General features: G+C 35.1%; 1 protein-coding gene across 3 annotated transcripts; it reads right to left on the reverse strand.

Annotated features, from left to right (window-relative positions):
• Positions 1 to 645: 645 nt before the first annotated feature.
• Positions 646 to 10,590, reverse strand: LOC107822207 (uncharacterized). Of its 3 annotated transcripts, none has more exons than XM_016648726.2 (13): positions 10,457 to 10,590; positions 9,739 to 9,815; positions 9,494 to 9,553; positions 9,363 to 9,416; positions 9,167 to 9,227; positions 8,888 to 8,964; positions 5,651 to 5,700; positions 5,465 to 5,547; positions 4,117 to 4,187; positions 3,850 to 4,006; positions 1,685 to 1,821; positions 1,483 to 1,581; positions 646 to 924 (listed from the first exon to the last, which is right to left on the reverse strand). In XM_016648726.2, exons 2-13 carry the CDS (start codon positions 9,775 to 9,777, stop codon positions 853 to 855), a joined length of 960 nt encoding a protein of 319 aa, XP_016504212.1. In that variant the 5' UTR covers positions 9,778 to 9,815; positions 10,457 to 10,590; the 3' UTR covers positions 646 to 852. The 3 variants fall into 3 exon arrangements, with proteins under 3 accessions (XP_016504212.1, XP_016504211.1, XP_075100010.1); XM_016648725.2 differs by having other exon boundaries at positions 646 to 938; XM_075243909.1 differs by lacking the exon at positions 10,457 to 10,590 and adding an exon at positions 9,910 to 9,979 and having other exon boundaries at positions 646 to 938.
• Positions 10,591 to 11,370: the final 780 nt, after the last annotated feature.

Below are 11,370 nucleotides of genomic sequence, written 5' to 3' on the forward strand. Positions count from 1 at the left end.
ATTACTGATTGTTAAAGGGGAACGTTATAACAATACATTGCAAGTGTTATCGTTTGCATATTTAATGTTACTCTATATATCTCCATGATTTGACTAATCCTTGACAATTGGTTTGATGGTTTCCATAACATGATTAATCCTTGAAAATAGATTGCTTAAATCATAATCGTCCATAACCCATCCATTTTACCCCTTTTTAGCCAGTTAATTAAACAGACCCTAGCTCCAAGAAAGACATGGAAGTACTAATATGATATATCATTATCAAATGCAAATGACAGAGTAGTCATGCACTAAACGTGTATTCTTGTGCACGTTGGTTTTACTTTGAGTGATTATCCATTCTTGATAAGGTACAACCTTTTCTTTAAAACATGTCTAATATTTGTGAGACACACCTGTTCATGATTAAATAAAAAATGTGTTCAATCTTTATGGAAGACACATGATATGATATATTATTTTTTTCATTCTCAATAATTATCGACACCAACCAGAAAATAATGTATTGAGTATCTATAACTTCATCTGCTGGCTTTTATCTTTTGATCTGTGGGGGCATATGTTGCTATATTAGTTGAACTAATAGAAAGTAATATGAGAAATTTCAAAGGGGCGAAAAACTCCCTTCACAAGTAAAAATACTTCAAAGAAACACGAATTTCTCTATAAAATCTCATATGATAATCCTCTACTGACAACAGGCAAAATGGTTTTTGAGTATTTAATAAAACTATGAACTTGTTCAGAGTACAAGGAGCAAATTGCTCTTTGGTAAAATGGTGGTCATTTGAATGGGATAATGACATCGTTTTTCATAGAATACGTGAAAATGAAAAGCAAAAGTGTGTTTTACGGTCGTTTTGCTTGATAGCGAATACCGGCTTGAAAACCTTCAGAATACGCAGTGTTCTTGAACATCGTCTGCACATACAAAGCTAAGGTGAAAAGAAAATATCATACTCAATCTGCTTAGACGTTAGAGGAACTTACAACAACCACCCAGTAGACTCTTACTAGTGGGATCTGGGGAGGGTAGAGTGTACGTAGACCTTACCCCTGTCCCGAAGGGATAGAGAAGCTATTTCCGGGACTTTAGAGGAACTTAACTTTCTCTTTTTATTTTCCCCGGGAAATACAGGTGAGCAGAATTCAAAAAATACAGTAAACACCCGACCAATCCTAACTAAAAATGCCGTTCTACAAATTAGTTTGATAATTTTGGCTTAGAAAAGTAAACCGCAAAATCCCAGTTTGAAAACTACCAAAAAAACCAAAACCAGACTCGCTACATCTATTAATAATATGATTTTGTTTGATTAATATATCTATTAGAAGTGAAATAAATTATGTCTAAGTTTGGACAGGCTCCATTTCATCTGAGATATACTTGCTTTGTTGATGCTCAAGTATAAAGTTTTTTGACAACAGCATGAATGTAAAATCATCAAAGCGATTCAGGAAGAGAAAATAGGTACTCACAGCCATGCTCTTGAACTCTGTTGCAAGCTTATTCCTAATTTTATTTGATATGGCTTCACCAAGTTTCTCGCCGTGTTGCTTTACATTCTCCTCTGTTATCTGGATATTTTTTTAAAAGAGATAAGTTTTAACTGGATGTTACATTTCGCATATCATCACAATAAATATGTACTTATGAGTTAGAAGTGCATCATTTCCTTACCTCTGAAAGAACTAGAGATGATGTCTTCTCTAGAAAGTCTTCAACAAATTTTTCAGGATCAGCAAAGGAGGTCGGTGAGCCAACTCCATTTGATAGTTTCTCATTCCGCACATCAGTTGATGGCTTAACAGCTTTAGCTATTTGAGCAGAAGGAATTATTGAGGTCAGTTTCCTTCATCGTGTCTTCACAACCATATCAAATTCCAAAAAGAAATCCAACAAGATAAGCTGAAGGTATAATAAAAATAATGGTATGGATTGGCACCAATTCATGGTTGAACTTAAACTAAGCCCCACTTCAAATGATCCTTTAGTTTGTCAGAATTTTTTTGGTATACAACCGAAGACACTATCAAGAACCGATCATTGTCATGTAAAAAAGGAAAGAAATTGAACTCCTATGAAAGGAGACTGTTAAATGGATACCTGAATGCTCTTATCAACCGGGAAAGTAGAATTAAGGGCCACATTTTGAAATTAACCTTGAGCTGAAAAGCTCCAAATTTCAAATCTGACATCCACTAGTAGCTGAGAATACCAGCCTAATGCTACTAATGGTTTTCCAATAAATTAGGCTGTAGATTCAGTAAATTATTCTGAAAAATTAGGGATCGGATTTTTTTGTCTGATATTATTATAATTTATTCCCACCCCCCAAGAATTAGAATCTAGATTCTTACAAGAGGCAAAGTCATAAGATTTGCCACACCTCTGAAAATAAAGTATTTTAGATGATTCACATCAATATTTCTTTCAGCAACTCTTGTTTCTATTCCTGCAAATCATTATTTTTTATAACCGAGAAATCCCCCCTGGCGTACGATTCCAAACTCCGTGGATACAAGTCATTTTTAAAGAAATTCAGCTCTCCCTTTAAAGCTTAATAAAAAGTTTCTGGTAATTAAAGGAATTATTTCTTATACAATGTTTTAATCACTGTTTTAAAAGGCGTTTCTGGGGCAAGCCCCGGGGCGAGGCGTACCAAAAACGCCCCGGGGAGATGGTGTGGGGCGAAAGTCTCAAGAGGCGTACGCCCCGCAATTTGGGGCGTACGCCCGGGCGTTCGGGGCGCGTTTTTTTAGTAAGGAGTAAGCCCCGGAGACTTTTTCAAATTAAAACAAAATTTGTTGAATTAGTCATTCATATAATACCCAAATTCTCAAAAGTCAGTTTGGTAATTACTCAAAAGGTTTAAAAAGGAACTCAAAAGTATTAAATTTAAAAGTAAAGACCTTTTTATTGATTTAAGCCCTAATTCATGGTTTTTCCAATTTGTTATCTTGTCCGCTAGTCTGCTAATATCTCCCAAAAGCAACAAATATTTAATTTTTTTTACAAATACAAAGAGAACTGCATTCTTCTTCATAGCAGCAAATTCAAAGTTCAAATTGCAGGTTAATCATCATTTTTGTTCCTCCATATAGAAAACTTTATTCTTTTAGACTAGAATTACTTGTGCTTGTAAGTAACGTATAATAGATTGTTTTGATTAGTTTTTTGTGTGGATGGAGCACACATATATATAATTTTTTTTAATTTTTATGCAATTTTACCTGTTTATAAATATTTACTGTCATTATATTATTTTATAAAATATTCAAAATTAAATACCTATGGGGCTTACGCCCCGCTGAGGCTTATGTAAAACGCCTCGTCTTACGCCCATGCCTTTTAAAACACTGGTTTTAATAATGTTTGCAGTCATTCGACTGACCAACAGTTATGCTCAAAAAGAAGTAATGAAAAAGAATAACGAAATGGATAGTAGTTTTGGTTATTTTATTAGATCAGAATATTGGATTAGCATTATAGATAACGGGAACAATGTCAGTTACTACACATTTCTGATGTCAACTTGACGTCACTAATATTGACAATCAAATAGTATCATGTTTGTAAGTAATGAAACTTAGAGTGCTTATTTGCAGTGTCATTATGTATTCATTGCAGCACAAGCATTTTGATTATTGTACCTAACATCTTTAGTAACATACACATATGGATGTGGAAACTCCGGTGAATCTAATTCCTGGAGATTGGATTCCCACAAGATAGGGTACACAAAGGACAAATAGTTTGCTGACCTTCAACGTATTATAATATGCACAACTCCTGTTGAATGCAACAACAGAATCAGTAAAGCATCAACATTTCCAAAAGTGTACCTGACACTCCAGTTGACTTGTTACTGACAGGGGCATGATTCGTGTCAGAAACTTGCAAAGGAGCTGTTTTGTCTGGTTGTCCTGGTAGGACAATTGTATCAGACGGAACAATAGAGGCTAGATCAGGAGGTTGATCCTTTCCTACTGGAGGATTAGCCTTAGAAGTGAGACAAAAAAGGTTATGTAAGAAACAGGAGCATAATCAATTTTCAGACAATTCATTGATCAAGCATATGAATTCAGCCAATCAACTAGCTATGAGATCACCTCCAGGTCAACATAGAATGGTTGCTTTCCTATGGAACTCAGGAATTTGTCGAGATCACGAGCATTAAGAGCTGCAAGAAGTATCTCAGTCACATAATCACAACCAGACACTCAAGAAATTAAATGCAGAATTCTGTATTAAGCTTGAACTGGTAATCCCCAATATTCTAGTTCTGGAAAAACTCAAATTTATGTCTCATTAAATACCACTTCCACTTGCACTTTTTTTTTTTTTTTTTTTGAGAATGGTTACCACTTGCACTAATGCAGCAAGATGGAAAGGTATCATTCTCCAAGTAAATGTGAAAAGAAAATTGAAGGATACACAACCTTGAACAAAATAAACTAGGACGTGGAGAGTATTAAAGGCAATATACATCAACTGTATAGTTGGTTAAAAAGTCTAACAATAAAATTCACTTGGTGATCAAAGGTAAAAGCTACCCTTTGATATTTGAGATTAAAGTGCAATCCTATAAAAGTTCTAAGATTTAACACCCACTTGTGACTTCTGAGCAAAATTTATTAGCCAGAGTAGACATAATAACATATAGTGACAACTTAGAACATCACCCCCACTAAAGTTCAAAAATTATGTGTGAAATAAGATAAACAGGAGAAAATGCATCAAGACAAATGTCTTAGCCTGCGCTGTGTGTATTCACACTTTTTAATGTATATCACTACATGTGGGACATCTATATACACTTCTACACAATCTAACATCCCTCTTAAGCTGGTGCATACAAAGTTATGTGCCGAGCTTGTTAAATACATAACTAACTTGGGGACCGACCAGAGACTTGATGTGTGTGTGTGTGTAAACTGGCCATCTTTTATAATTTTTATGAAATTATTGCCTGAGATTATCTTTCCTACGACAAAGTAACAAATTTGTGCTTGACCGCTTGGTCCTCACATGAAACACTAGATTTGATGCAATGTGAAGAACGACTTGACTATCACACACAAGTTTCACTTGATTAAACACTTCAAACCTCATTTTTTGAATAGTTGTTATAAGTTCCCAAGTAGCAATCACTACGTCACTTGTTGATTCCATTTCCTAGTTTCTTTTTATTTTGATAATCAGTAATGGTGTTCTTAAGGTGAAGGTATTTTTGCAAGAAGAAAACAATTTTGGGATTAAATTGTAACTAATGAAACTTAAGGATGAGTAAAGTGGTTTTTTCAGATTTTTTTAAGTTATGTATTGAGCCTTTACTAAATGTCAAAGATCTGCTCTACCATTAGGGAAAGAGGGAATAAATTATCGTTTAGCTAAAAAGTCATGGAAGAATATATGAGGACAATGAAAGCAAAATCTACACAAATCGGACTGTCTTACCAATTGTAGTATCATTAGAGAGTGGGTGGAAGAAGCAGCAGTCCTGACTTATAAATCCCTGATCTAACAACAAGGAAACATGCCTTGGAAAAGGAATAGCAGGTTATCACCTTAAGAATCATTGACACGGAGAATCAATGAAAACATCAGAAATTTAACTGTAGCTTAAAAGAGTGAAATGAGTACCTTGCTGAATCATTTACAAGTGCAAAAGGAGTGACACAACCTAGCGGCACCTTACATAGCAATGAAGAAGAAAATTTTAGAGGAGTTTCCAGCAAATTAAAGTCATCAGCAAAAGATATAAGAAAAATGATTCGGATCTCTCTACAGCATACATTTCAGTCAAGCCAACATTCTATAAGTTACTCATTAAGAAAAAGAAGAGATCTATAAATTTGATGTAGAAGAGCATGATGGTAGGCTAGGAACACGTATTTTAGCCGCATTCTGCACTCTAATTACTGCACTTTGTGCGTGTTTGAGCTTAAATGATGGTGATTTGCACTTATTACGTGTTTTATGCCTTGCAGGCTCTGTTTTAAAAGGCGTTTCCGGGGCGAGCCCCGGAGCGAGGCGTACCAAAAAGACCCTGGGGCGATGGTGTGGGGCGAAAGTCTCAAGAGGCGTACGCCCCGCAATTTGGGGCGTACGCCCGGGCGTTCGGGGCGCGTTTTTTAGTAAGGAGTAAGCCCCAGAGACTTTTTCAAATTAAAACAAAATTTGTTGAATTAGTCCTTCATATAATACCCAAATTCTCAAAAGTCAGTTTGGTAATTACTCAAAAGGTTTAAAAAAGAACTCAAAAGTATTAAATTTAAAAGTAAAGACCTTTTTTATTAATTTAAGCCCTAATTCATGATTTTTTCAATTTTTTATCTTATCCGTTAGTCTGCTAATATCTCCCAAAAGCAACGAATATTTAATTTTTTTACAAATACAAAGAGAACTACATTCTCCTTCATAGCAGCAAATTCAAAGTTCAAATTGCAGGTTAATCATCCTTTTTGTTCCTGAAAACTTTATTCTTTGACTCAAATTACTTGTGCTTGTAAGTAACGTATAATAGATTGTTTTGATTAGTTTTTTGTGGGGATGGAGCACACATATATATAGTTTTCTTCAATATTTATGCAATTTTACCTGTTTATAAATATTTACTGTCATTATATTATTTTATAAAATATTAAAAACTAAATACCTATGGGGCTTACGCCCCGCTGAGATATATGTAAAACGTCTCGCTTTACGCCCACGCCTTTTAAAACACTGTTTGCAGGAAATGATTCCGAGCTAAAAAGATAAATTGGAGCTAAATATAATAATCTGGAGCTTTGAAGTCAGAGTAAAAGCCAAGGAATTAAACCGGGATCGCATCCGGGGCTCGTGGACCGGCGTTGCATACAAAAGTTGGAAGAAAGAGCAAGGGCTAGAACAAAATGTACTAGTGCGTCGCATAAAGCGTGCCATTGAGCGTCGCATTAGTACAAAATTTGGTCAGAAGTTTGAGAAGTTCAGAGACTTGGAGTTTTTGGGTCTGACAGAAAAATACACTAATGCTAGGCATAGTGCGTGGCATAGTGCGTATCATCAGTACAAAATTTTGTCAGACAAGCTAAGTTCAGAGAGTTTACAACCGAGCAAATTGCACTAATGCTACGCACCCTGCGTAGCATAGTGCGACACATGAAGTGTAAGAAGTTTGTAGGTTTTCCCACTTCGGCTCAAAGGGGGTAGTTTCGTCCGGGTTCGTTCCTACTTGGTATAAATACATTAGAAATACGTTTTTGAGAGGACTTTTGACCTTGGAAGCTTTGGGAGAGCATTGGAGGCTACAAGACTCAAGATTTCATTATCTTCCCATCAATTCAATACGGAAGTTTGGATTGTAACGTTAGATTGATGCTTTCTTATTCTTTAACTCTTTTTGTGATAGTTTACCTTAGGGTTTGACGTGATTTGGTGACTTGGTTATTGTTTATGGATTTGATTACTGTTTAATTGCTTGAATTTATTGGAAGAGCTTTAACTTTAGTTGTGATTTTATTCATTATCTTGTTTAATCAGAAGAGGAGCATAATATTGAATATTGTTGCAACGCATGCCTTAATTTATTTTGGTACTTCTTTAAAGTAATCGAAAGAGCTTTGTGATCTACCTCTTAAATTAAGATTGAGAAATATTCGAGAGAAGTTTCTCTTAGACCATTCTCACCAATATATTCTTGCAAGTTTCACCGCACTTCACATTAGTTTATTTGAAAGATTTAGATTTAATCGAGAGAGCAGTCTAAATCGGAAGCATAAGCTAATCACCTATTGAATTCGTGAGAATCGATAAAACCCCAAGAGTAAAATATAACAGTATCATATCCAGAATCAAAACCTTGCATCTATCACGTTAAAACCCTTGTTCCTCACATTGATAAGAAACCGACCTTGCTAATCTCTGGTTTGTTGGAGTCAATCGTCAATTGCTTTACTTTAGTAGTGAATCGTAGTTTATAACCATTACAAATCAAGTTCTGATCATCCTGAATAGCGTTAAGCTAGAAATTACTTGAGCATTGTTTAAATCCAATCCCCGTGGAGACGATAGTTAAACTATACTATCTTTGGCTAGCGAGCATCAATTTCGTGTTGTGTTTTGCGCTCGTCAGAGCATCACCAGATTAAAAAAAGTTCCTCAACAAATCTCAGCATCAAACTAGCTATAAAAAGGCAAGGAACTATCTCTTGTGAAGGAGGTTCTTATCATCAATGGTTTCAAGAATGACCACAAGAAAATTTCAAGTAGGAAATAACATTTATAAGAAATATGTGTTAAATAGCCATCAAGTTATATAGCTCATGTTCAACTTCTGTTTTGAAAGAACAATACTATTTCCAACAGAAAAAATAGAAATCTCTAAAAGGATAATCATGTCATTTCACTTTGCACACCTTCAAGCACTTGGCGAGGAGGATCTTTGGAAAATCTCAGATCTAGCACGTCGTGTTCAATTACACCACCTATGTCACAGGGACTTGGTATCACAATGAATTATAAAGGTGTCATGATAGTCTAAGTCTAGATTATAATATGAAAGGTTTAAAGATAGAAAAGTTTTATCCTCCCTTCTTCAAAATTTAGTTGAACTATTTTCTCTTTTATTCTGTTCCAGTTGACTCCTTTAAAATGACAAAATATTCCAACTTCAAAAACTAACCTAATATAGACTAATAGTGCTTTGTTATTGATGGCATGTTACAGTTGTACAAAAGGATTTTTAGGGCTTAACAACTAACAGCAAAATATAAGAAAAAACAGACAACACTGGGAGGGGGAAGAAAGTCAGAAACAGCAAAGTAGGATATACCATCATCTTAATCAACACAACATGGAACAGAAAAGGAAAGGATAACACATAATAAATTGACAAACCTGAAGTACTTCCGCAAGTGCTTCTTCAGGAGCCATTCTTAACCCTCCTTTTCCCAAACCAAGCCTCTGAGACAAAACTGCTCAGTTTCAACAGAATGCATAGCATCCGTTAAAAATCAAAATACTTCACATTTACAAAAAAGGGAGACAAGGCATGTAGTACAACAGCAGTCTCTACTGGTATGTAAAATGTGATCATAGATATTTTGTTCCCATACACCACCCTATACACGGTCAAATGCCTTTATCCCAAAGTAATGGAAACTAAAGAATGGATACCTTTCAAATCTACATTGGTTTTCGCCAGTGCAGAAACAACGTAGAACCTGTGTTTCTTATCCTGCATCAGAAGTAAGGTGTGCCCATTATATCAAATACATGAGCTTGAATGGATTTAAGTTGGACTTACTAACTTCTATTGAAGAAAGGTAAAACAAGCTAACATACAAATATTACCACAAGAAGTCTGTCATACCTTCAAGAATAAGTTTTTACTCAATGCCCCCTTCAGATGCCCAACATGTTTTGCCTGATGAAAATGAGAACATAAAGACCGTCATCATAAATGGAAGATCAATTATACAGGGATTCGACAAGTTTACTTACCTGTGCTTCAACTGTCAACACCACAGGGTGGTCATGTTTGGTGAAATCAATTTGAAGCTCCTGAAAGAACCCAGAATATTGATTAATTACAGTAAAATTCTCGCTAGCATGACATTCCATCCTCAAAGATGTTATGAGTGCTAGAAACATATTCAATTTCACTGATAAACAAGACAAGATAAGCTATTGATTTGCAGCATCTTTAACATTATTTTTGAATGAGACCCTGTGGATGTAGAAGGAACCTGTAAACGGGTAAGCAATTGCTCCTTTGTGTAACCCATTTTGTCTTTTGTAGAAATCTTCTATGCAGGTCCACTCTCTGCAAGTAACACAAAAGAATTATTGGATACATTATTTACCAATAACCTTAAGGGCACCCGGGATTCCCTTTAAGTCAGGGATTCTTTGAAAACCTTTCGCTAGCATTACAGCATAATCAATGGCATCCGATTCGTTAGCTGCGGAAGGATAGGAATTCATTCTTCATGTAGCCACACAGCGAGAAAATGCGACTTTGGGGATATTGAGATCGGCAGTATAAATGCTTCTTAGCCAGGTGCTGACAACTCACAGTATAATGATAATGCTTCATGTTTTATAGTCTTATTCTCTTTTATCCTTTTTCTCTTGTAAACTACAATATTTCAAATTTTCAAAATTAGATTCGTACACCTCAATTTTGTCGCAAACAAGAGTGTGTACTCTCACAATAGATGAAAATATCTCTACAGTAGAAGTTTCTAGGAAACAAACAGTAACACTCAAAGGCAGAGTAGTACAACACTTTTATTACATGGAAGCAATTAAAAAAGGCAAATTCTGATAAAAATCACGAATACAAATCGGAGCTGAATTTTAGCAAAGCATTTCCTTCGATTCACATTTGGCAGTTTATCATAACAAAATAATTATAGAGAGAGATGGAGGAGGAGTGCGTGGCAGAGGGAGAGTGGAACTTACAACTGGATTTCGCCGCAGAAAGAGATGGAAGAGGGAGGCGGACCGCGGCTGAGAAGACTTGCCTCTGTGTTTGGATTGCTGTTTCTTATTCATTTTGACCCAAATAGTTCCTGAAGTTCCAGGGTTGCTTTAACTTGGTCCTTTAAGTATAATACTGCGCAAAAGAATTCTCAAAGTTTATAATTTTGGTGTATTTTTAGTCCTCAAATAACGGATAGGCGGGGTTAATATATCTTAACGGAGTTTTTTGCATTAATATGACCCATATAGTCTTTTAAGTTTAAGGGTTGGTTCAATTTTGATCTTTGAACTTGACAATGGCGGTTCAATGGAAATGATGGCTTAAAGCCTTAACTTTAGTAAGAGATCTTAAATATATTTAGTAATATTTTTTTATATTTTTATTTGAAGTTAGAGTTTGTAATAAAACTAAGAAAGCTTGAAAAATAATATAATTTAAGTTATTCAATAACCCTTGTTGTTTGGCAGGATAGATGATTATGATAAGGGGGTAAAAAAGAACTTGCCTTTTAATACAAAGATTGAATAATGAAATGTTGCAGACTTTGCCAATTTGCATAACTCACATGTTTGACTGTCTCCCAATTAATATGAAATTAAATTGCTTAGTCTATTAATAATAAAAAAGAAATTGTACAAAATTGATTTCTATATATAACATTACTAATTTTTGAGGCCTCAATAAAGCGAGTGCTTGATTTGCTTGGGGTTGAGCCGACTACCACACCGGAATATTTTAGCTTGTATCAACAATTCGTATTTGTAATACAAGTGAACCATGTGAAAGTTTTAAACTTCAATTGAGGAAACCAGGGAGAATCTGGTAAGTTAATATAATTTGCAAATAACCAGTACAAAAGAGAAACCTCTTTACTTTTGTGTTGGTCATCTGT

Source organism: Nicotiana tabacum, chromosome 22 (assembly GCF_000715075.1).
Source record: "Nicotiana tabacum cultivar K326 chromosome 22, ASM71507v2, whole genome shotgun sequence".
Classification (NCBI taxonomy): Eukaryota; Viridiplantae; Streptophyta; class Magnoliopsida; order Solanales; family Solanaceae; genus Nicotiana; species Nicotiana tabacum.

Coding starts and splice junctions, on each gene's coding strand:
- LOC107822207 (XM_016648725.2), bottom strand. CDS start 9,777: ATGGGTTACACAAAGGAGCAATTGCTTACCCGTTTACAG. Junction 5,548..5,650: donor CTTGTAAATGATTCAGCAAG/GTACTCATTTCA, acceptor TCCTTTTCCAAG/GCATGTTTCCTTGTTGTTAG. Junction 939..1,482: donor CAGAGTTCAAGAGCATGGCT/GTGAGTACCTAT, acceptor TTTTCACCTTAG/CTTTGTATGTGCAGACGATG.